Below are 25,246 nucleotides of genomic sequence, written 5' to 3'. Positions count from 1 at the left end.
CTGTATTTTTACAATTTTTCATGGCACATTTAACCATTGTGAATTTATTAGATCTATAAACAAAATTTATAAAAATGAATTAAAATAATAATTAGAACAAATATTTATAAATAATAATTTTAATAATGCTCATATACGTATAACCTATGAAATAAAAAGATTAGATAAATTTAAAAAATCAATTTAATAATTGTATGACATTAATTACCTTTGCAGTTTAAGTTTACATTTATAATAGAAATTCATATAGTTATTAAATAATATCTTTAAAGCATTTTGTATATTTTTCTGAATTTTATTTTCGTTTATTTTCAATAACAATAACAAACATTTGACACACTCTGACTGACATTTAAAAAAAGATGGCGACGCTCAACAATCAACATGGCGCCTGATTGTTGTTATTGTGATGTAAATAAAGCAACACAGAACAAAAAAAACAGCTGAGAAAAAGCAATATAAACAAATTGTTGTTAAAAAAAAGTGTGACAGTTTACAGTAAGTAAGTATAACAAATTAAATATCTTTAATTTAATTATAAATGTAGTGTCATTGTAATTGTTGTTTCAATTAATTTCATTTTTAAAATGTGAATTATTCCATCATGTCTCATATTGTTAATTTATAAATAGTAATATTGGGTTATATTGAAAATTATTTAATTTATTTATTAATGTGCCTAACAGGTATCTAGCAATATGGTGAATTGTTCTGTGTCGGGATGTAGAAATAGCACCAGACATGGTGTAAAAATGAATACTGTTCCAAGGGATGAAAATCGACGAGCACAATGGATTAAAAATGCTGACCTGGACACTACAAAACTCAATAAAACATTGCTCGTTTGTGAGGTGAGAATAATTAAATTAATTATTGTTATTTAATATTCATTAGTGTCATGTCAATTAAAAATAATACCTTTTCAGTACCACTTTACTGCAGACATGTGGGAAAAAGTACGTGTAGATGGAAAAAAAAAATTAAAAAGAAGTGCTATTCCAACAATTTTTGGTGAATTAGTTACCCAAGTTAGATATAGTTCAAAAGATCAACCAAGTAAGAGCTGTTATTATTTATTTTTATGTATAACTACTTTGAGTTTGGTTTTACAATTTTTATTTCTATCTGTTTAGTTAAAACTCTCCTACAAACTCCACCACAGGAGCCAGTAAAACAAATAATAACTATTCATGATACTTCATCAAATAATATTATTATTGAAGAAGTTACTGAGAGTGTTGGTAATGATGGTGATGATGATTCACGTGTATCAACAACTGAAGATACTGCTGATGTTAATTTAACAGATGATGAAATTGATACACCTATACTACCTGATGAGAATCAACCTTCTCATTCAGATAATAAAATTGATGCTTCAATATTATCTGAAAAGAAACAACTTTCTCATTCAGAATTAATACAATATGTAAAAAAATTAGAACAAAACTTGGAACAATCTGAAAAACAAGTAATTAAGTTGAAGAAAAATCAACAACTTTTACAGAATAAATTAAAATATCAACTTAGAAAAAATAAACAACTACAAGCTAGATTAAATGCTTCAAGCAGTGATGCAGTTAAGCAAATTTTCAATAACGATCAAATTCAAGTTATGAATGGATATAAAAAATCACCTCAATGGAGTAATAGTACTATAATCAAAGCTTTAAAATTAAGATTAACATGTGGTATATCTGGTTACAAAGAATTAATACATCATAATCATCCTCTTCCATCTTTGAGAACACTCAGTAGAAGACTCAGTGCAAGAAAAGAAAAAACTGCTACCCCCAAGTAAATTTAATTACATATATTAATTTTCTTTGATTAATAACAATGACAAATTTATTTTTACTATGAAAACAATTGTGATTTATAATAATAAATCAATTAATAAAAATAAAATTATTATTTGATACTTTATTTAGTTTTTTGTATTTTTAATTATCTTAATTATTCGAATTGAATTACATCATACTAAAATTGTCCTAATATTAAAATAATTATATCAAAATATATATCAATTGAATTTTAATATAAAATTATAGCTTTTTGAATATCAAGCTTGCGCATGCTCAGAAATAAAAGAAGGCGCCATATATGATGATCTATATGTTGTGTATAATTATGATTATTTATGACGTGTGCAATGGTGCAATGACATATATTTATTTATGTACAAATATAGCATCTCAATTGTTATTTGTTGTTGACTAAATGAAACACAATAAGAATGACATAACAATGTTATTAATAACATATATTTTTCATTAATTTATTATAAAAATCTCCAATTTAAATAGAGAATTTATTAAATTGTTTACAAACAAATAATGAAAAGCTAAAATGGAGCAAAGTGCAAATAAAAATGTGAGTAAAGTTGCATTTTGCATTTAAAATTTGTCTTTGTATTTAAAGCATATTAAATCAATCTAATATATTTTTTTCTATCATAGATAGAGAGTGATGATGATGGACTTAAAAGTATGGGTTCATTTCGTAAAATATTACCTGGATCATCTGATGATAATTCGCAAATGAACACATCAGTCAAGATGATTGATCGTCCAGTTGTTACACAAAATAACAATGAATACATGGTGTACCTTCAAGAATACAGTATACTATCTGAATAGTAATTTTTAATTTTTAAATATATAAATTCATAAAACAATTGAAATTTGTAAATATTATAATAATTTGTTTTATTTTTTTTTTAGCAATTTACTTCAGACTCAAGATTTACGAGGAATATATGTAATTCCTTCAGCTCAAAATTCATTTTGTAAGTTAATTAATTAATATGTAAATGCAATAATTATTTAACTAATTTTATTTTAATTTACAGTATGGTTTGGAGTATTATTTGTTCGTCAGGGTGATTATCGAGGTGGAGTATTTAGATTTACAATAAATTTACCAGATAATTTTCCAGATGGTGGTTGTCCAGTTAGTAAAATATTTTAAAAAACTTTAACTGCTATTTATCAAGAAGATAGTAATATAATTTTTATTTTAGAAAGTTGCCTTTCAATCGGAAATATTCCATCCACAAATTGATGAAGAAACAAAAGAGCTAAATACACTTGTTGCTTTTGCTGAGTGGAAAAAGAGCAATAGGATTTATCAATTGATTCAATTTATCTGTAAAATATTTCAGAAAATTGACTTGAAATTGTCAGCCATAAATAAACATGCATTAGATTTGTAAGCATTAAACTTTTTACAGTTACAAATTTATAACGAATACGATATTTAAAATGTATTTTTGCTTTTTTAGATATGAAAATAATATTGAATTATATCGTAATCGTGTTAAAGAATGTGTTCAAAAAAGTATTGATCGTGTTTTTGATCCACCAGATGTTGATGATCAACACTATATACAATTTAATAAATGGAATTCAAATATTTACGAGCCAATAAGACAAAAAATATACGAACCAAAGGTAATTATTCAAATAAAAAAATACATTTTTATTAAATTTAATAATAATTATTGTTAATTACAGAAACAAGAACATGAAAAAACACAAAATGGTTATTCTTGGGTACAACCAGGCTCACTTCAACCACTTTCAAAACATCAAGAGCCAAGATAACATTACAATTATCATAAAAACTAATTCCTGAATTTGTTGATTTATATTTTTATATAAATATTACTCAATACCAAAATAAAAAAATTAAAAAGAAATACTCTTATTCGAAATTATTAACAGGTCTTTTTGTAGTCTTCAATTCTCATTATCAAATCATTTTTTAATCCGATAGTTGAAAGATCAAGTGCTTTGAGGATACTCTTTAAAACAGGAACAGTATGTCTTGATAAATTTCCTTTTATTAATTCAGCTGCTTGATCATGATCATAACACATATACTTTTGAGAATAATCAACTGTTTCATTGTTAAATGCAGGAAACATTTCTTGAAATTTCGTAATCAAGTCTTTTTTTTGTAATCTTTGTCTCATTATATTTTTATCTGGTACTGAAAAATAATAATAAATAATTAATAATACTTTTAAAATTATTTAAATCATTTAAATTAATTAATAAACATACATGTTGTATCGACAAATGAATCTGGATGATATTCTTCAGATAATGCAATAGCCTGAATGTACGTTCTAGTTTTTGTTTGATTTGGATTTTCAAACAATGCTGGATCATACTTGATTCTACATTTTTTAACAATTTCCGTCATTAATTCTAAATTACTATCTGAGTATGGTGTTGCTTCATCAAATATATAATTCCTTGTAATATCTTTTAAATTTCTGATTGATTCTGTAGACAAAAAAATTAATAAAAATATATATTAGTAATTGAAGATAAACAAGAAATAGATAAGAGCTACCTTTAAATGGTACTTGGTAGAGATAAAAACCACCGTGTTCTTCACAAGGCCACATTGAAAATACACATGGTGATGAATCATCTCTACTTGCCATCAAACAAATACCAATAACTTTTTTTTGTTGACAATGATTAATCAATGATGCAAAAAATTTCTTTTCAGCTTTACTTGCTTCAGCATTAGAGCCAACAAATAGTGGTTTTTTAACATGATAACGTAGATACTCTTCATTCATTGCTTTAAATCCAATTAATTCAATTCCACGTTTACTAATATGTTTTGTTTGTACAACTTCTTTTGGTGTAAATAGAATATCAATTTTTGAATGAACATATCCAAATGTTTGTTTATAACGAATATTTTGATCAAATATATCTTTCATCTCTTCATCGTCATTGTCTTCATTATCATCATCAAATTTTTCATGTTTATAGAATGATACTTTGTCTAAAATTTCATTTGTTTCTTTGTGTATCCATACTTTTGGTGTGTATCTATATGCTGTTGAAAAACCTTGAACAGTTACTTTTATTTTAAATTTATCATTTACTTTAAAATCCATATGACCAGTGACAAATGCTTTTCTAAGTACATTTTCTTCAAGATCAGTTAGTTGAATTTGTTTACAATCTCTATCAGGATATTTTTCAGCAAGATCAATTAATTCTTTGTAAAATATATCATAATCAAATGTTGGACCTAACCCAACAACTTGAATTTTAATATGTATGTCTTTGTAATTTTTAGCAATAACACGACTTTTGTGACGTTCTTCATTATCTTTTTCTAATGGATTATCATTACAAGTTATTAAATTAACATGTTTTGTTACGACTTTAAGTTTAACTTCATCAAAACATCTTGCTGCTTGAAGAAGTGAATTTGATAATGGATATTGATCTTTTGAAATCCATAAATTTGGATTGAAATCTTGTGTCATAAATTCAAGAAGATCTGATAACATTGCTTTTGTAACAGGATTAAATTTCAATATTGTATATATGTGTGGTGTTTCTGGATCACTTTTGTTGGTAGCAAAAAGTATCATACCCATGAAATCTTTCTTGTTCATTGATAATTTTTGTTGGAGAATTCTTTGGTACATCTGTTGATAATTAAATTTGATATAATCAATTCAAAATTAGATCATACATGTTACATTATTATTTCTACAAACCCAGAGACATTGAAGAAAGTATGAACCTCCATCACGTTCTTTGAACATTTCTTCACTTCCATCAATTAGAAATACATTGCCAGATCTATAACCATATTCAACACTTTTACTCTCATCAACTTCTTGAGTTGTCGTATCCAAATCTGTCATTGTTTATTTGTTATTTTTTTTTATTGAGAAAATATATAAACAAATACACCGGCTTTTACCAGGTGGATCAAGTTGGATTAACAAATAACAATTGAAAAACATCTGTTGAATATAAAGGAGAGTGTCCATTGTGCAAGCTGTTCTTGCAAGCCATTTCATTCAGGTTTTCATACACTTTCATCTGCTTTCATCCATGAAAAATGAAAAAATTGAATAAAAAAAATAATAAAACATATGTATTTTAATTTATTAATAAATTTAAATTAATTATTTGTTTATATTTCAATTTTCTATTGGAAATTTCTTATAAATTTTAATTTCTCGTTTTTTGTTATTCAAATAAATTTGCGCCAATTTATCTAACATGGCGTCGTCCAGTCGGATTGGTCGAAGCACACTATTGGCTGGGAATTGGCACCTGTCAAAATACACGCATATTTGACATTTGTTTTTTTTTTTATGACACCAAACGTCAACAATCACCATCTTGAAATAAAAAATAAAAATAAATAAAAAACACACCGTCGTACATCATCAAAACTTTGACCTGTGTCACGGTTAAATATCGGTCAACGAGTCACCGGACCACTAATTTACCAAAACATTTTATTGCCATATATTCGTAATCATTTCAAGTGTCCCAACATACACATCTAAACAAAAAAAAATAAATACATTATTGTTTAAACTCCAAAAGTATAAATTTAATAAATTTAATTCTTAAAAAATGGCTGCTGAAATAAAACCAGGTCCTGGTGCAAACAATGACAAATTTAGTACAAGTAAAAAGCCAATATTACTATCAAAATTAGAAGGTTGTAATGACGACGTTAACGATGCTATAATTATACCAAGAGAAGATGGTGTTATAAGTGTTTCTGATGACAGGTAATAATAATTAAAAAAAAATAATAAATAACCTAAAAAACAAATAGAAATATATTTTAAATAATTAAAAATGAATAATTAAAATTTTAAATTTTTAGAACAGTTAGAGTATGGCTTAAACGTGATTCTGGACAATATTGGCCAAGTGTTTGTCAATATATGTCATCTGGTGCAACATCATTACATTATCATGTTGAAACACATAGATTATTTGTTGGTCTTGAAAATGGTTTTATTGATGAATTTTTACTTGAACAAGATTACAATAGAATGACAGCAATGCGTGAATATACAGCTCATACAGCACGTGTTACTGGTATTGTTTTTTCATCAATTCATAATTGGTTAATGAGTGTTGGTAGAGATAAATTATTTCAACTTCATTGTTCTGATAGTGGACAAAGATTAACAACATATGGAAAAACTAAAACAAATTATACACTATCTGATAGTTGGTATACAACATTACAATTTGATGAACAATCAAAACATGCATTTGTTGGTGATTATTCTGGTGAAATAACAATGTTAAAAGTTGATAGTAATACAATAACAGTTGTTGCATGTTTAAGTACTCATAGTGGTAGTATAAGAACACTTGAATGGAATTCAACAAAACAATTATTATTTTCTGGTAGTTTTGATCAAAATATTATTGTATGGGATATTGGTGGTAGACAAGGTATTGCATATGAATTACATGGACATCGTAATAAAGTAACAGCATTATGTTATTCAAGTGATGATAAATTATTATTATCTGGTGGTGAAGATGGTGTTATTGTTTGTTGGAATATGTTAACACCAAGACGTGAAACAACAACATGGGAAGAATCAGATACTTGTCAATCATGTGGTAAACCATTTTTTTGGAATATGAGAGCTATGATGGATCAACGACAAATTGGATTGAGACAACATCATTGTAGAAATTGTGGACGTGCATTGTGTGCTAAATGTACAACAAAAAGATTACCAATACCAAAAATGGGATTTGAATTTGAAGTTAGAGTTTGTGATCCTTGTCATATACAATTAAAAGCTGAAAAGTAATTGAATTTTTTTTTTATTATCTCTTTTATTTATTTTTTATTAATCAATAATCATATAGGTATATATTTAATTTTAATTTTTTGTTATTACAGTCAAATACCAATGGCATCATTTCACGATGCAAAACACAGCATTACTGCAATGGATTTAGATATTTCACGTAAAAAACTACTTACAGTTGGTCAAGATCGAGTTATTAAAATATGGGATATAACTGCACTTCTTCAGCCATAAAAATAAAATTTACTTCAAGTCAAATAATAGAAGAAAATTTAATAAATGGTAAATGCTTAACTTTGCATTATTTGAATGAGGAAACATATATATATTTTTTTTTTCCATCGAAACATACAAGATTTTAAAAATAATCTATAAATATTTACATACACACACACATACATACAAATACAACGGTCTAAACGAAAAAAAAAAAAAAATAAAAATTTCCGGGCTCGAAATAAATGTCTACTTCAAAATAACCACCCCCGATTTTTTTTCTCTTTCTCTAAAGGATCCTCAAGTTTTTTCTTGACCATTAATTAAAATAAAAAAATTAATTATTTTTCATATAAATAATTTATAATGAAAATTTTAAAAACCTAAAATAATATTTAAAGCTACTAAACATCGCTTAATAAATTAAAATTAATTTTTATTTTTTTTTTGAATAAAATATATGGTATTGAAATTTTTTGTTTCGGTATTTTTATCAGTATTTACTTACGATAAATACAAAATTCTCTAAAATTTTCGTGGGGGGATGTTAATGAGTTTAATAGCCCGAGAAAAATAATTTAAAAAAACAGTCTAATATATTTATAATATATATTGTTATGTCTCACAATAATCAATGATTGTTTTAGTTGAAAAAAAAAAAAACATTTATTAAATTTATGTTAGTTGTTGGAAACTTTTACAATATATTATTAATCAGTGTTTCAAGTTGAGAGGCAACTGACCGAGCATTACTACGCGGTTATTAAATGATGAGCCAAACAAAAAATAAATCAATAATAAAATATCGAAAAATATATATAATTATGCATAACAATATATTTTCATTTAATTGGCAATGCAATTACCTTGTAAATAAAATTAAAACAAATAATTCATCAGCTTCTAAATAATTTTTTTTTTATTATTGATTTTAATATTCAAAATAATAGTTTTAAAAAATTATTGTTATTGACAGTCACAAGACACTGTATTGTAATTATTATATATCAATTGTTAATTAACATTCCCATCTTATATATACTTTATATTGTTTATCGAATTTTTTATTATTATTATTATCTCAACATATTCAGGATAATTAAAATTATTATATCTTTATTTCAAGGTTAATATTATTATTAAAAAAAGTAAATTCTCTGGTATTATATTCTTATTTTCAATACAAGAAAAAAAAAACAAACTACAAACAAGCGAAATATTTATTTACAAAAAATTAATTTCAATTACTATGTTTTATTTCGAAAATAATAAACATTTAATTTCCATAACTAATAATTAAAAAAAAAAATGCAGTATAATCGCGAATAATAATAGTTAAAATAAAAAAAATATAATAATTATTAAAAATATATGTAAAATAAATTATTCCACGCAAATGAAATTATAAATTAAAAAAATACTGTGTCCGTTAATAATCCGACCAGTAATTTGGTAAATATATAATAAAAAAAAGAAATGATTGTAAAATAAATAAAAAATAAAAATATCGCGTTTATTAATTTAAAAAAAAATAAAATAAAATCCAAAGCAATTTAAAAATTATAAATTCTTTTTTAGTGTATCTTAATTAAATATTTATATAGAATATTATAAAAAAATTTAAATGAACAGGTGGGAGATGACGTTATCCGTATTACCTGCGTACCTGTTAAACTTGGCCGATTTACTCCGAGCAAAAGCGAAACAAACCGAGTTGAAGGTGTTAATATTAAAAACACACACACTACCGGTTAACTTGACCGGTACTGTATCTAAAAAATATATACATGTATAAATGTATTCATCTACCTGCATATTTACCTGTACAAGATGGTACAACATATGTACAATATACTTGTGGTGTCAGCAATAAATATACAAAAGATAAACTTACCAACAACCATTTAAATATCATCGAAATTATATAACGTTATTAAAATAATTATCAACAAGTAAATTATATATTTAATTATATTTTTATAATTTATATTTAAAAAAAAAATATAAAAAACAATTGAGTATAAGTGTGTGTGTGTATTGATGTGTGATAGTTGTTTGGAGAAACGAGAAAAGTTTTTTAAAAATATTATCCTTGTCTGACTCTATTTTTTCAACATCGGAGTAATCACCCGGGGTCTTGGATCTCAATCGTCTCCGCTGGCCTCCACGTCGTCAGTTTACTCCTCGTAATTGTCGGACAATCAGGAATGACACAAGATAATTATTTATCAAACAAGAGGAATATTATTTTTTATTTAATACAGTGTTTTATATAATTTGTGTTGAAATATATTGTTTAGAAAATATACATTTTTGTTTTTTCAAAGTGAATTGTAGTTTTTCGAAATTTTTTTATTTCGTTAACAAGTTATGAGTTTTAAATTTTTAATATTCAAATTTTTATCATTAACAAAGTGATTAATATTACATTCACGAGGTATGTACAGTTAATTCATTATTTGAAATATTTATTCAGGTATTTTAAATAATTTTTATTATCGTTATGTGAAGAAAAAAAAAAGGAGGACACAAATGAGAGAGTTGAGTCAATGTCATTTTGTGTAAATAAGGTTTCGTGCTGTATAAAACGCACTCAGGAATGAAGCCACCTCGACGCAATTTTTTTTTTTTATTTAATTTTTTTTATTATTTTCCCCTTTTTTTTGTCAGCTTCCTCTTGATCGCTTGGTTTATGTTAATTTCTATCCATTTCCTCGATACGCTTTTGAATGTATATCGAAATAAATTTTCTATTCGAATTTTTTAAATTTACGATTTTAATATAATTCGGTAAGTTTTTTTAATTAGTTGATTTTAATAATGTTAATTTGAATAATATTTTCAATATTAACCTGTTGAATATTTTTTTATTTTTTTAGAAATAATTTTAACTGATGAATAATTATATTTTCACTACGTAATTGTAAATTTAATATCGTGTTTATTTTGATTTTTTTTTTTCGATTCAAATAAAAACCACTTGTGCTATTTTATCACCGAATCTTGGAATTTGTTATCAATAAAAAAGCATGTTATTTCAAATATAAATATCTTTTTTTGGATAAAATATATATAAGCAAATAAAATGCCAATTTTTTATTTAGAAAAAAAAAAAAACCTTTAGAAATGATGGAGTATTCATTTGTTAAAAATAATAATGATAAAGACACGCCTATTAAATGTCAATTATTTACAATGAAAATAATATTACTTTATACTTTTTCAAGTCTTTAAAATTATAGCATAGTTATAACTTGAGTTTTTCGTTACCATCAAACCAAGCGTGCACAAGTTATATTATTATTGTTGAATTGATACTGACCCATGCTTCTTTGTAAAGTCATTCACCCATGACTTTTGCACAATTATTATTGAATGGCCTTCATTTAAAACTTCAAGTTTGTATATTTTTAAATTTACAAAGGATCGATTTTTAATAAATAAAAAATTCATTTATTTTATTTTTAATAGAAATATTTGAAATTATTTTAAAATAATTTTATCTATTATTTAAATTCACATAAAATTATAGAAAATAATTTCGAATCATATAAAAAATAAACTCTATAGTAAATTCATAAAATCATTGTCATCATTGTCATCATCTTGACACTCATTACAGAAGAATAAAAAATTTCCTCTTGCAATAAATTTCAGCCTGGAAATCGCATCTTCTATTTTTAAATTATTTAAATTGATTTTATTTCTACTTGATTTAAATTTCTTTACGAATTTTTAAAATTTTACTTGTTGCTTTTTCTATATACATGTATATTGTAAATAAATTTTTCATGAGATCATTGCGATGTATAATAAATTTGTGGAAAATTATGTTTTATTTTTCAATAAATGAAGGACAATTTAGTACATTTTCTTATATGATCTGTCTGATCTTGTGATGTTATGTCGCGAGCGCGTGGTTAACCCACTTAACAAACAGGTTTAACACATTCAATATATATGACTCGTCGTTGATGGATCAGAGAAAAGTACGGTTGTATGATGATGATAACGGTGATACTTTTTTTCTGGTTTTAAAAGTATATATGCCTAATAATGATAATAAAAATCTAACATTATTTTATTTAATCAATACTGATAATCAATTTTAATACATTTTTTTTCTACAAATTTTAACATTGTTATTTTTATACTTTAGAACAACTTGTTTATTATTATCTATATATATTTAGTAAAACTATATCGAGGTCTCTACTCTTTCTGGTATCAACTATTTGAAAAAAAATTTAAATAATTTATTTTTTAATTTATTTAATTGTTTATTAATTAATTAGTTTAATTGGTTTTTAATTTATTAATTTACAGGTGGCGGGCCAAAGTGCACGCCAATCACACCACAAATAATGGTCATCGTAACCCGAGTATGTATTATTATTATTATTTAAAAAAATAAAAATAAATTTTTTTTTTTTATCTTCAAATGTATTTTTCTTTAATCTATATAGACTTTTTTTTAAGTTGATCAGAATAATTTCATTGAATGACAGTGAAAATTTATTCGATTTAAAAAAATTAGAAAACTGAGAAATTTATTTTTTTTAAAAATAAATTTCGAATAGATATTTGTCATCGAAAAAAATATAAAAGTCACATTATTTAAAAACCGGATTTACTCAGTGATAAAATAAGTTCATTATATGAATATTTTTTAAAATTAATTAAACAGTATCAATTAGAAAAAAAAGGGATAATGACTGATGAAATGCGATAGAAAAATGATAGAAATATATTTAAAAAATTTTTGTTTTTTTTTTGTATTTTTTTTTGTAATTTATTTATGATGTTCATATATTTGTTGAGGGCATATGAACTTGTGTGTTATGTTTGTTCATCCACCAAACACAACGGAAGATAATGTTCCGAGACACCGAACAACTGGAACATTGACGGTTTAATTTTATATTGTAAACATATACTAGAAGTGTAAAGACTGCACACATTGTTGTAACACATAATATTTAACTGTTAAATTTATCTGCAAAAATTTAGTATCATCATCTTGCACTTGTCAAGTTGTATCGGGAATCATTTGTTAATCTATAAGAAATGAAATAATGTAATCTTGTTATGGTAAAATAATATTTATCATTAAATGTGACCAGTTATTGTTGTTGTTGTTGTATAAATATAATTTTTTTTTTTATTATCAGGGTGATTACATATGGATCGAGCCAATTTCAGGAAGAGAATTTGATGTTGCAATTGGAGCACGTGTGATATCAGCTGAAGGAAGAAGAATTCAAGTTAAAGACGACGATAATACGGTAATAAAAATAAAAATAAAAATGATGATGATTGTTGTTGTTGAATTTTATATTTAATTAAATAATAATAAATTTTAGGAACAATGGCTAACACCAGAGAGAAGAATAAAAGCAATGCATGCAACATCAGTACAGGGTGTCGAAGATATGATAAGCCTTGGTGATCTTCATGAAGCTGGAATATTAAGAAATTTATTAATTCGTTATAATGAAAATTTAATATATACATATACTGGTTCAATTCTAGTCGCTGTAAATCCATATCAAATATTACCAATATACACTGCTGAACAAATAAAATTATATAAAGATAGAAAAATTGGTGAATTACCACCTCATATATTTGCAATTGGTGACAATAGTTATGCACATATGAATCGTTATGGACAAGATCAATGTATTGTTATTAGTGGTGAAAGTGGTGCTGGAAAAACAGAAAGTACAAAATTAATATTACAATATCTTGCTGCAATAAGTGGTAAACATTCATGGATTGAACAACAAATACTTGAAGCAAATCCAATACTTGAAGCATTTGGTAATGCTAAAACAATTAGAAATGATAATTCATCACGTTTTGGTAAATATATTGATATACATTTTAATGATAAAGGTGTTATTGAAGGTGCTAAAATTGAACAATATTTACTTGAAAAATCACGTATTGTATCACAAAATAATGATGAAAGAAATTATCATATATTTTATTGTATGCTTGCTGGTTTATCATATGATGAAAAAAAAAAATTAGAACTTGATAATGCATCAAATTATAAATATTTAATTGGTGGTGGTAGTATAACATGTGAAGGACGTGATGATTCAGCTGAATTTGCTGATATACGTTCAGCAATGAAAGTATTATTATTTACTGATAATGAAATATGGGAAATATTACGTTTACTTGCTGCATTATTACACATGGGTAATATTAAATATCGTGCAACAATTGTTGATAATTTAGATGCAACTGAAATATCAGAACATACTAGTGTTAAACGTGTTGCTCTGTTACTTGGTGTACCAATACAATCACTTATTGATGCATTAACACGTAAAACAATATTTGCACATGGTGAAACTGTTGTATCAACATTATCACGTGATCAATCAGTTGATATACGTGATGCATTTGTTAAAGGTATATATGGACGTTTATTTATACATATTGTTAAACGTATTAATGAAGCAATATATCGTCCAAAAAATAAATCACGTAGTGCTATTGGTGTACTTGATATATTTGGTTTTGAAAATTTTCATCAAAATAGCTTTGAACAATTTTGTATTAATTATGCTAATGAAAATTTACAACAATTTTTTGTACAACATATATTTAAGCTAGAACAAGAAGAATACAATAATGAATCAATCAATTGGCAACATATTGAATTTGTTGATAATCAAGATGCACTTGATTTAATTGCAATTAAACAGTTGAATATTATGTCATTAATTGATGAAGAATCAAAATTTCCAAAGGGCACTGATCAAACGATGCTTGCTAAAATACATAAAACACATGGTTTACATAGAAATTATTTAAAACCAAAATCTGATATGAATACATCATTTGGTTTAAATCATTTTGCTGGTGTTGTATTTTATGATACACGTAGTTTTTTAGAAAAAAATCGTGATACATTTAGTGCTGATTTATTACAGCTAATTCATATATCAACAAATAAATTTTTAAAAGTATGTTTTATTGATGATATTGGTATGGGTTCAGAGACACGTAAACGTGCACCAACATTATCAACACAATTTAAAAAATCATTAGATTCATTAATGCGTACATTATGTAATTGCCAGCCATTTTTTATAAGATGTATTAAACCAAATGAATATAAAAAACCAATGATGTTTGATCGTGGTTTATGTTGTCGTCAATTACGTTATTCTGGTATGATGGAAACAATTAGAATACGTAGAGCTGGTTATCCAATACGTCATGGTTTTAAAGAATTTGTTGAACGTTATCGTTTTTTAATATCTGGTATACCACCATCACATAAAACAGATTGTCATCTAGCAACAGCTAAAATATGCCAAATTGTATTGGGTAAATCTGATTATCAACTTGGACAAACAAAAGTTTTTTTAAAAGATGCACATGATTTATATTTAGAACAAGAACGTGATCGTGTATTAACTAAAAAAATATTAATATTACAAAAAAATATACGTGGTTGGGTTTATCGTAGACGTTATTTACGTATACGTCATGCAACAATAATAATACAAAAATTTTGGCGTGCATATGAACAAAGAAAAAAATATAAACTAATGAAATCTGGTTATATGCGTTTACAGGCACTTGTTAGATCACGTGTTTTATCACATAGATTTAGACATTTACGTGGTCATATTGTGTCATTACAATCACGTTCAAGAGGATATCTTGTACGTCAAATGTATCATAAAAAAATGTGGGCAATTGTTAAAATACAAACACATGTACGTAGATTAATTGCACAAAGATGTTATAAAAAACAAATGTATGAATATAGATTACATATTGAAGCATTAAAATTACGTAAAATTGAAGAACGTGAATTAAAAGAACAGGGTAATAAACGTGCTAAAGAAATTGCTGAAAGAAATTATCAACAACGTATACAAGAATTAGAAAGAAAAGAAATTGAAATTGCTATTGAAGATAAAAGAAGAATGGAAATTAAAAAAAATATTATAAATGATGCTGCTAAAAAACAAGATGAACCAGTTGATGATAGTAAACTTGTTGAGGCAATGTTTGATTTTTTGCCAGATTCAAGTAGTGAAGCACCAACACCAGCACGTGAAACATCTGTATTTAATGATTTACCTGGTATACATAATGATTCACGTGATAATAATAATCAAATTAAAAGAAAAGCATTAATTAATCATGCAAATAATAAAAATAATGATGATGAAGATAACGGAGATGATGAAAGCAATGATATTCATCATCATCATCATCAACAACATCAACACCATAATCGTGGTAAAGCTAATGCTAATGTTAATGCAAATGATATTGATGATGATGATGATGAAAATGAAAATAATCATGATAATGCTGACGATGATGATGATGATGATAATATTGATGTTGATAATGATGATGATGATAATAATAACAATGCCAATAATATTATTGAAGATTTAACTGAATATAAATTTCAAAAATTTGCAGCTACATATTTTCAGGGTAATATTACACATCAATATTCACGTAAACCATTAAAACATCCATTGTTACAATTGTTGACACAAGGTGATCAACTTGCTGCACAAGCATTGTGGATAACAATATTACGTTTTACTGGTGATTTACCAGAACCAAGATATCATACAATGAATCGTGATACAACATCTGTTATGTCAAAAGTAACAGCAACACTTGGACGTAATTTTATACGTAGTAAAGAATTTCAAGAAGCACAAATGATGGGTATGGATCCAGATACATTTAAACAAAAACCACGTTCAATACGTCATAAATTAGTTAGTTTAACATTAAAAAGAAAAAATAAATTAGGTGATGATGTTAGAAGAAAATTACAAGATGATGAATATACTGCTGATAGTTATCAATCATGGTTGGAATCACGTCCAACATCAAATCTTGAAAAATTACATTTTATTATTGGTCATGGTATACTTAGAGCTGAATTAAGAGATGAAATATACTGTCAAATATGTAAACAATTAACAAATAATCCATCAAAATCATCACATGCAAGAGGTTGGATATTGTTGTCATTATGTGTTGGTTGTTTTTCACCATCAATAAAATTTGTAAATTATTTACGTTCATTTATAAGAGATGGACCACCAGGTTATGCACCATATTGTGAAGATCGTTTAAAACGAACATTTAATAATGGTACAAGAAATCAACCACCAAGTTGGCTTGAATTACAAGCAACAAAATCTAAAAAACCAATAATGCTACCAATAACATTTATGGATGGTAATACTAAAACATTATTAGCTGATTCAGCAACAACAGCACGTGAATTATGTAATCAATTATCAGATAAAATATCTTTACGTGATCAATTTGGTTTTTCATTGTATATTGCATTATTTGATAAAGTATCATCATTAGGTAGTGGTGGTGATCATGTTATGGATGCAATATCACAATGTGAACAATATGCTAAAGAACAAGGTGCACAAGAAAGAAATGCACCATGGCGTTTATTTTTTCGTAAAGAAATATTTGCACCATGGCATGAACCAACTGAAGATCAAGTTGCAACAAATTTAATATATCAACAAGTTGTTAGAGGTGTTAAATTTGGTGAATATAGATGTGATAAAGAAGATGATTTAGCTATGATTGCTGCACAACAATATTATATTGAATATAATAATGATATGAATATTGATAGATTATATGCATTATTACCAAATTATATACCAGATTATTGTTTAACTGGTATTGATAAAGCAATTGATAGATGGGGACATCTTGTATTACAAGCATATAAAAAAAGTTATTATCTTAAAGAAAATATTAGATCATTACGTGTTAAAGAAGATATTGTTAGTTATGCTAAATTTAAATGGCCATTATTATTTTCACGTTTTTATGAAGCATATAAAAATTCAGGACCAAATTTACCTAAAAATGATGTTATTATTGCTGTTAATTGGACTGGTGTTTATGTTGTTGATGATCAAGAACAAGTTTTATTAGAATTATCATTTCCAGAAATAACAACAGTATCTAGTCAAAAAACAAATAAAATATTTACCCAAACATTTTCATTGTCAACTGTACGTGGTGAAGAATTTACATTTCAAAGTCCAAATGCTGAAGATATACGTGATTTGGTTGTTTATTTTTTAGAAGGTTTAAAAAAACGTAGTAAATATGTTATTGCATTACAAGATTATAAACCACCAATTGATAATACATCAACATTTTTAAATTTTAATAAAGGTGATTTAATAATACTTGATGATGATAATACTGGTGAAAGTGTGTTAAATAATGGTTGGTGTATTGGTATATCAGATAAAACTGGTGAAAAAGGAGATTTTCCAGCAGAAACTGTTTATGTATTACCATCTCTAACAAAACCACCAAATGATATATTATCATTATTTTCAATTGACGATAATAATACAGTTTATAATAACAATAACAATAATAAATTTTATTCACAACAAAATAATATTAATAGTAATAGTGGTAGTATTAATAATATATCAACAACAACAACAACAACAGCAACAATTAATGGCATTGATATTATCAAAGATAAACCACATACATTAATTGATTATGCTATTGATCATTTTAGATTACCACCTAAAAGAACAATATCAAAAACACTAACAACAGCAGCAAGAAGAGCTAATATTAATAATAATATTAATGGTAATAATAATAGTAATAATATAAATAATATTGATGATATTTGGCGTCATTCAAGAGAGCCAATAAAGGCACCATTATTACGTAAATTAATATCAAAAGATGAACTTGCTGAAGAGGCATGTTATTCATTTAATGCAATATTAAAATACATGGGTGATTTACCAACAAAAAGGCCACGTATTGGTAATGAATATACGGATATTATATTTGATGGTCCATTAAAAAATGAAATATTACGTGATGAAATATATTGTCAAATAATGAAACAATTAACTGATAATAAAAATCGTTTAAGTGAAGAAAGAGGATGGGAATTAATGTGGCTTGCAACTGGTTTATTTGTATGTAGTCAAAGTTTATTGAAGGAATTAACATTATTTTTACGTACACGTAGACATCCAATATCACAAGATTCACTTCAAAGATTACAAAAAACATTGAAAAATGGACAACGTAAATATCCACCACATCAAGTTGAAGTTGAAGCAATACAACATAAAACAACACAAATATTTCATAAAGTTTATTTTCCTGATGATACTGATGAAGCATTTGAAGTTGATTCATCAACAAAAGCTAAAGATTTTTGTCATAATATATCACAAAGATTAAATTTAAAATCATCTGAAGGTTTTAGTTTATTTGTTAAAATTGCTGATAAAGTTATATCAGTACCAGAAGGTGATTTTTTCTTTGATTTTGTACGTCATTTAACTGATTGGATTAGAAAAACAAGACCATCTAGAGATGGTATATCACCACAATTTACATATCAAGTTTTTTTTATGAAAAAATTATGGACAAATACTGTACCTGGAAAAGATAAAAATGCTGATTTAATATTTCATTTTCATCAAGAGCTACCAAAGCTATTGAGAGGTAATAAAAATTAAACCGTTTTTCTTTCTTTTATATTTATTAAAATACTTTTTTTTTTTTTTTCAATTAAAAGGTTATCATAAATGTACAAAAGAAGAAGCATCAAGATTAGCTGCACTAGTTTATCGTGTACGTTTTGGTGAAAATAAACAAGAACTTCAAGCAATTCCGTAAGTTTTTTTTTAAATAAAACAAAGCCTCTTTTTTTTTAGAAATTAATTATAATTATTTGGATAAATTTTAGTCAAATGCTGAGAGAATTAATACCTGGTGATTTGGTTAAAATTCAAAGTACCAATGATTGGAAAAGATCAATAATTGCTGCTTACAATCAAGATGCTGGTAAATAAATAATTTTAAATAAATAATTTCAAATCAATAATATAATTACATAAAATTATTATTTTTATTAATAGGAATGAGTCCAGAAGATGCAAAAATAACATTTTTAAAAATTGTCTATCGTTGGCCAACATTTGGATCAGCATTTTTTGAAGTTAAACAAGGAACAGAACCAAATTATCCAGAATTATTATTGATTGCTATAAACAAACATGGAGTTAGTTTGATACATCCACAAACAAAGGCAAGTAGTATTATTATTATTTTTTATATCTCTAAATGTATTATTTAATATTTAATTAATTTATTTATACTCAGGATATACTGGTAACTCATCAATTTACAAGAATCTCAAATTGGTCATCTGGTAATACATATTTCCACATGACTATTGGAAATTTAGTTAGAGGCTCGAAACTTTTATGTGAAACATCATTAGGATATAAAATGGATGATTTATTAACATCATATATTTCACTTATGCTGACAAATATGAACAAACAACGAACAATACGAATACCCAAATCATAAATTTAATCAAATCTAAAATACAATAAGAAAAAAAAAAGAAATTAATCAAAGAGTTTTTGAATCAAAAAAAAAATAATTAAATCTGTATATAAAAATTATTATACTAAACAAAAAAATTATACCATTAGTTTATAATTAAAAGAAAAAAAAAATTATAATTTTGTATCCGTTCTTGTTTTTTTTTTTAAGAAAAATATTATTCCAAAAGAGTTTTTATATTTTATATATGTGTCTATTTTTTTTTTTTTCTCTGTAAATTATGAAGAGCCACAATGAAGTTTTTTAATCGTGGGTAAATTCCCACCATGAAATAAAAATAATGTTGTAGTAAAACAATAACAACAATGCATTGAGAAGGAATTTTTAGTTAAATATATCCGATTTTATCTCATATCCTCCAGAAATGTGCTACTTAAAATAATTCATTTACTTATTTTAATTTATTAATTCACATATTTAATATTTTTTTATCAACTAATTAATAATTGAATGCTAATAAATTTTCATTTTATAATTTCAATTATCATTTATTTATTTTTTTTGATATATAACTCTGTTGACACTTTTATTTTTATTTTTTTAATTTCAGTGCAAAAATTATTAATAATATTATGCTGAAATTATTTACATTTAAAAATAACTAAAAAAAAAAAATTGCAAATTTAATTATGTTGATTATTTTTATTATATTTACATAATTGTTTTGTATTTTTTTTTTCGTTTGAATCATTAAATTATGTTGGAAATTACAAATATTGATAAACTGTTTAATTTTTTTTTTTTAAATTATCAATATATATTTACAGAATAATTATTATCTTTTATAATTGAGTATCATATTAAAAAATATCGATAAGAAATAATATGAATATAATTTGTATAGTTAAAAAAAAATAAAATAAAACACAATAATAATTATTTTCTGATATCTTGGTAATTAAATTGGTACGATATTACATAATTAACTAATAAAATTATTACACTGGTATTTGTTGCTGTTTTTTTTCTAAATGAATAAATCAATATCAAGAGAGATAGAGAGAAAAAAAACATATTTAAATGATAATATAAAATAAGACAAATGATATCAAAGACCTGGTTGAGTTGGTGGATGATGATTCCATGGTATATCAGCAATAGCTGGTTGCATATTTGCTTGATTATTATGTGGTAAATTTGGAGCTCTTGTTGCTCTCATAATTTCATCAGCTGGTGGACAATGTGGTCTTGGTCCTGGTTCAGGTGTATATGTAAATGTTAAACCAGTTGCATAAATAATACCATCATTACGTACAAGTGATACTGGTACTTGTGTTGGTTGTCTAACCCATAACCATTCACCACGAAATAGTGATATATCTGGTACAACACATAACATAATTTCTTGACATCTATACATTGTTTCAGCTTCAACATCACCAAACCATACTTGTAAATTTGGTGTAAAATTATCACCTTTTAATTCTAACATAGCAACATCACCACCACCATTCAAATGTAATGAATGTACAAGTGGTACTGGTGTTACTGGTGTACGTACTGGACCCATACCTTCAAAAAATTGATATTCAGCTTTATCAGTACTTATTATTGTCCAACATGCACCATCATTAATCATTTCTTTATTTTGTTCTTTTGGACATGGTGTTGCTTGAAATTGTATTATTCTTTCTTGTGATAAACATAAATACATATGATCAGTATCTTTCATATAAAATGCACATTTATGTAATTGTGATACTGGATCATCAGCTTCTAAATTTGCCATTTGTTTATCAACTTTACGTATTATTAAACGTGGTAATGCCATACCAGTTACTGAACATACTAACTTAACAGTACTACCATAATGTACATAACCATCACGTACTTGAAATTCTTCTGATTCAGATTCATTATCATCAAGCAAATGTATTGTAAATGCACCCCATTGAGTTGAACTTGCATGAAAATTACCATTTTCAACATGTAAATAACGTGTACTAACTGTTTGTGATCTAAGACGATTAAATAATGCAACTTTAGTACCACTTGCAATACATAAATCAGCATTTTTTAATGATTGTTTTTTTTTAGATGGTTTTGATATAACTTTTATTCTTTTACTATGAAATACACCAATATCATGTCCACTACCATAAAACATTTTAACTGATAACATAAAATGTTTACGTTTATCGGAATCAGATATATATAATGTTTTAGCAGCACAATATTGTTTACCATTATTTAAATCTAATTGTTGCATATCTTGATCTGAATTACCTATACCAATAAATGCACATAATTGTGATGATTGCTCTGTTTCACCATCACGTAACATTTTTTCTTGTCTCATTCTCCAGCCATCACCAAATAAATAAATACATGGTGGTGGACAAAAAAAACGTTTTTCATTTCCATATGATTTTTGTGCAACTTTTGCATGTAGAATTACAATAACCATGTCACTTCTATCACGTAAATAACGTTCCATTGCTTCACGTGTTAAACGTTGATCTTGATTATCATTACGATAAACACCAGTATTAAATCTTGGATATGTTGACATTACTGTCGTTGGTGATGTTGGTGATTGCATACTGTGAGCCATTCCCGGCAAACCAAATTGATGTGGCATTATTTATTTTATTTATATTTAATTTAGTACTTGATTTATCAATTTGTTTGTTGATTAATTTCCTTTTTTTTAATTATTATTTCTTTTTATTTATTAGCTATTATTTTCATTTCATTATTTTGCTTTTTATCCTTAGCTACAAGAATAACACATGTTTTCGTTTGATCATCTGTAACAATAAGAACGAAATTATTAAATTATTAATTTTTAAAAATTTACACTCATTAGTTTATTTATTTAAAAACAATTGAATTTGTTTTTCGTATTTTTTTTCCCTCAACAACAATAAAAGAGGATATGTAAAAAAAAAAAAAAAAACCTGTGTGCAGTTAGCAATGTTTATGCGTGAGAATTTTTTTTTTTTTTTTTCGTTCAGAGTTGTTAATAATTAATGATAAAGAAATCTCATATTAGGTAGAATACTGGGATTTACTGAGGCTCTTTACTACAAGTCACAGAACAGCGGAAATGCGTATGAATCGTGGGAACATCAACAAAATTATATACATATAACATATTTACCAAATAGCTCTGATAGAAGTAAAAAATAAAACAACAACATTTTTAGTACACTATGATTTTTCTAATGTTAATTTTTTTATAAACAAATGCTTATTTGATGCACATAAATTACTTGATAATGATAAACACAAAAAGCACAAACAAAGCTAATATATTGACACAAATTATTTTTCAATTTTAATATGTATGCTGATTTTTAATTTAAAGAAAAAAAATGTTTAAATAAATCAATAATATTGACAGTAGTTAGATTACATTTGAGTGTTTATTTTTTTTAAAACATTAGTTAAAAAATATATAGGTTATAAGCATCAAATGACAAAATAAATTTGATAAATAAATAAATAAATTTACAAATTAATATTATTTACAAAGTATATTATTATTTTTTAAAACAATAATTATATTGCATTGTTTATAGAATTTTTTTAAATTGTTTTTTAATGTCTACAAACAAATCTGTTGACAATGACAACTTGGATAATTTTAGTAAACAAATAAACAATAAAAAAAAATAAATACAAGTGTTAAAGAAAAATAATAGAAAAAAAAAAATTATGATAATTTTTTGTAATGATTATTTAATAATTTATTAATGAATAATTTTACCGTGAATATTTTAAATTGATTTAATTATCCAATCGACCGATGACAAGCTATAAACATCACTGATATTTATATTTTATATCATCTCATCATCACAAACTTTGACATAAAATTATTATTAATATGTATAAATAAATATAAATTTTATTCAACTGACCATTGGATTTTAACACAATTGGAGTAAACATTCAAATTGATTGATAAAATAATAACAAATGCATTTTTATTGCTTTTTTTTTTTTACCAAATTGTTGATACACATACACACACATACACAAGCTCAGTCACCATTGACAAATTGTGATTACAATTAGCTCCCCACTTTTTGTTGATTTTTTTTTGTCCAATCCATGAAGAGTCCAATCCAATTCAAAAAAATATTCTACTCGATATATTTTACAAATAGTTTAACCAACACATTTATTTATATATTTTTTTTTAAAATGAAATTAATAAAAATAAAATAATTGGTTAATATTTTTTGCGCGGTTTCATTCAAATATCATTATAAATAAAATTTATAAAAAATTTTTTTAAATAAAATAAAGAAAAGGCTATTATAAAAAATTAGTTATTATTTTTAAAAATTTATATTTTTTTTTTTAAATTAAAAAATAAAGTCTAATAAAAATTGAAAAAAAAAAACGAAAAAAAAAAAAGATCTTAATTCTTTGAGAATTTTAGTATGACTGATTCTCAAATACGGTCTCACACTTTGTAAAATAGTGTACTGATTGTTTTTTTATTTTTTTTATTTTTATTATTATTTTTTCCTATTGTTTTACCGTTGTAGAGGTAGAAGTTATAGAGTAACTATACTAGCGCCTCTACCCCGTCTTGTTTCCCCTTCTAATGCACATAATTTTCAACAAATACAAATAAAAATATTATATATAAAACATATTAAAAAATAAATAAGAAGAGTATACACATATAAAGAGTTAAGAATTGTTTTAAAAATTTCATGCCTCCGTTCTCTTTTATTTATCCCCGCCCGACTGTGTAATTGCTACTACCGCGAAAGGATGTCGGGGTTATCCTGGAGAGCGTGGGAAAAAACCTGCTGTGGGAAAGAGTGGGTGGCCTATACATCACTCTACATTTATACCTTACAAGCTCGCGATGATGACTTTATATTTGAATCTAGTATATATGTGTGTAGTCTAAATGAACATGCAAAATATAAAAATTCAACAATATTTAAAAAATTCAAAACAGATTGTCCGAAACAT

At 25.2% G+C, this 25,246-nt stretch overlaps 6 protein-coding genes across 9 annotated transcripts; 4 read left to right on the top strand and 2 right to left on the bottom strand.

The window, feature by feature from the left end:
* The first annotated feature begins 386 nt into the window (after positions 1-386).
* Positions 387-1,916, top strand: LOC122857792. 2 transcript variants are annotated; one of them, XM_044160170.1, is made up of 4 exons: positions 387-498; positions 687-851; positions 927-1,056; positions 1,134-1,916. In XM_044160170.1, the coding sequence occupies exons 2-4, from the start codon at positions 699-701 to the stop codon at positions 1,799-1,801; spliced, it is 951 nt and encodes a 316-aa protein (XP_044016105.1). In that variant the 5' UTR covers positions 387-498; positions 687-698; the 3' UTR covers positions 1,802-1,916. The 2 variants fall into 2 exon arrangements, with proteins under 2 accessions (XP_044016105.1, XP_044016104.1); XM_044160169.1 differs by having other exon boundaries at positions 390-502.
* A 120-nt stretch (positions 1,917-2,036) lies between these two features.
* LOC122857795 (protein crossbronx homolog) lies at positions 2,037-3,710 on the top strand. 2 transcript variants are annotated; one of them, XM_044160175.1, is made up of 7 exons: positions 2,037-2,373; positions 2,464-2,638; positions 2,724-2,788; positions 2,852-2,952; positions 3,023-3,210; positions 3,284-3,452; positions 3,516-3,710. In XM_044160175.1, the coding sequence occupies exons 2-7, from the start codon at positions 2,490-2,492 to the stop codon at positions 3,603-3,605; spliced, it is 762 nt and encodes a 253-aa protein (XP_044016110.1). In that variant the 5' UTR covers positions 2,037-2,373; positions 2,464-2,489; the 3' UTR covers positions 3,606-3,710. The 2 variants fall into 2 exon arrangements, with proteins under 2 accessions (XP_044016110.1, XP_044016109.1); XM_044160174.1 differs by having other exon boundaries at positions 2,041-2,373; positions 2,460-2,638.
* On the bottom strand, positions 3,564-5,811 carry LOC122857776 (ATP-dependent DNA helicase 2 subunit 1-like). Its single transcript, XM_044160146.1, has 4 exons — positions 5,540-5,811; positions 4,363-5,467; positions 4,068-4,292; positions 3,564-3,993 (listed from the first exon to the last, which is right to left on the bottom strand). Exons 1-4 carry the CDS (start codon positions 5,687-5,689, stop codon positions 3,719-3,721), a joined length of 1,755 nt encoding a protein of 584 aa, XP_044016081.1. The 5' UTR covers positions 5,690-5,811; the 3' UTR covers positions 3,564-3,718.
* Positions 5,812-6,080: 269 nt separating this feature from the next.
* LOC122857787 (WD repeat and FYVE domain-containing protein 2) lies at positions 6,081-7,954 on the top strand. Its single transcript, XM_044160164.1, has 3 exons — positions 6,081-6,577; positions 6,676-7,626; positions 7,723-7,954. Exons 1-3 carry the CDS (start codon positions 6,417-6,419, stop codon positions 7,862-7,864), a joined length of 1,254 nt encoding a protein of 417 aa, XP_044016099.1. The 5' UTR covers positions 6,081-6,416; the 3' UTR covers positions 7,865-7,954.
* Positions 7,955-9,269: 1,315 nt separating this feature from the next.
* Positions 9,270-20,266, top strand: LOC122857761 (myosin-VIIa). Of its 2 annotated transcripts, XM_044160117.1 has the most exons (8): positions 9,270-10,283; positions 12,173-12,228; positions 13,018-13,131; positions 13,210-19,393; positions 19,467-19,563; positions 19,638-19,735; positions 19,810-19,979; positions 20,054-20,266. In XM_044160117.1, the coding sequence occupies exons 2-8, from the start codon at positions 12,211-12,213 to the stop codon at positions 20,264-20,266; spliced, it is 6,894 nt and encodes a 2,297-aa protein (XP_044016052.1). In that variant the 5' UTR covers positions 9,270-10,283; positions 12,173-12,210. The 2 variants fall into 2 exon arrangements, with proteins under 2 accessions (XP_044016052.1, XP_044016053.1); XM_044160118.1 differs by lacking the exons at positions 9,270-10,283; positions 12,173-12,228 and adding an exon at positions 12,624-12,937.
* LOC122857781 (suppressor of hairless protein) lies at positions 20,195-25,015 on the bottom strand. The gene is made up of 2 exons (XM_044160149.1): positions 24,018-25,015; positions 20,195-23,055 (listed from the first exon to the last, which is right to left on the bottom strand). The coding sequence occupies exon 2, from the start codon at positions 22,884-22,886 to the stop codon at positions 21,354-21,356; it is 1,533 nt and encodes a 510-aa protein (XP_044016084.1). The 5' UTR covers positions 22,887-23,055; positions 24,018-25,015; the 3' UTR covers positions 20,195-21,353.
* Positions 25,016-25,246: the final 231 nt, after the last annotated feature.

Source organism: Aphidius gifuensis, linkage group LG5 (assembly GCF_014905175.1).
Source record: "Aphidius gifuensis isolate YNYX2018 linkage group LG5, ASM1490517v1, whole genome shotgun sequence".
Lineage (NCBI taxonomy): Eukaryota > Metazoa > Arthropoda > Insecta > Hymenoptera > Braconidae > Aphidius > Aphidius gifuensis.
Note: the sequence above shows the minus strand (reverse complement) of the source record. Positions and strands in the feature narration are given on the sequence as shown.

What these genes read in the sequence shown, in the direction of transcription:
- LOC122857787 (XM_044160164.1), top strand. Translation starts at nt 6,417, where the DNA reads ATGGCTGCTGAAATAAAACCAGGTCCTGGTGCAAACAATGACAAATTT. An exon ending in ATAAGTGTTTCTGATGACAG is followed by an intron (nt 6,578 to 6,675) that starts GTAATAATAATT and finishes TTAAATTTTTAG; the next exon opens with AACAGTTAGAGTATGGCTTA. An exon ending in ATACAATTAAAAGCTGAAAA is followed by an intron (nt 7,627 to 7,722) that starts GTAATTGAATTT and finishes TTGTTATTACAG; the next exon opens with TCAAATACCAATGGCATCAT.
- LOC122857781 (XM_044160149.1), bottom strand. Translation starts at nt 22,886, where the DNA reads ATGCCACATCAATTTGGTTTGCCGGGAATGGCTCACAGTATGCAATCA.
- LOC122857795 (XM_044160174.1), top strand. Translation starts at nt 2,350, where the DNA reads ATGGAGCAAAGTGCAAATAAAAAT. An exon ending in AGCAAAGTGCAAATAAAAAT is followed by an intron (nt 2,374 to 2,459) that starts GTGAGTAAAGTT and finishes TTTCTATCATAG; the next exon opens with ATAGAGAGTGATGATGATGG. An exon ending in AATAAACATGCATTAGATTT is followed by an intron (nt 3,211 to 3,283) that starts GTAAGCATTAAA and finishes TTGCTTTTTTAG; the next exon opens with ATATGAAAATAATATTGAAT.
- LOC122857792 (XM_044160170.1), top strand. Translation starts at nt 699, where the DNA reads ATGGTGAATTGTTCTGTGTCGGGATGTAGAAATAGCACCAGACATGGT. An exon ending in AAACATTGCTCGTTTGTGAG is followed by an intron (nt 852 to 926) that starts GTGAGAATAATT and finishes ATACCTTTTCAG; the next exon opens with TACCACTTTACTGCAGACAT. An exon ending in TAGTTCAAAAGATCAACCAA is followed by an intron (nt 1,057 to 1,133) that starts GTAAGAGCTGTT and finishes CTATCTGTTTAG; the next exon opens with TTAAAACTCTCCTACAAACT.
- LOC122857776 (XM_044160146.1), bottom strand. Translation starts at nt 5,689, where the DNA reads ATGACAGATTTGGATACGACAACTCAAGAAGTTGATGAGAGTAAAAGT. An exon ending in CTACCAAGTACCATTTAAAG is followed by an intron (nt 4,293 to 4,362) that starts GTAGCTCTTATC and finishes TTTTGTCTACAG; the next exon opens with AATCAATCAGAAATTTAAAA. An exon ending in TTCATTTGTCGATACAACAT is followed by an intron (nt 3,994 to 4,067) that starts GTATGTTTATTA and finishes ATTATTTTTCAG; the next exon opens with TACCAGATAAAAATATAATG.
- LOC122857761 (XM_044160117.1), top strand. An exon ending in GCTACCAAAGCTATTGAGAG is followed by an intron (nt 19,394 to 19,466) that starts GTAATAAAAATT and finishes TTCAATTAAAAG; the next exon opens with GTTATCATAAATGTACAAAA. An exon ending in CAAGAACTTCAAGCAATTCC is followed by an intron (nt 19,564 to 19,637) that starts GTAAGTTTTTTT and finishes GATAAATTTTAG; the next exon opens with TCAAATGCTGAGAGAATTAA.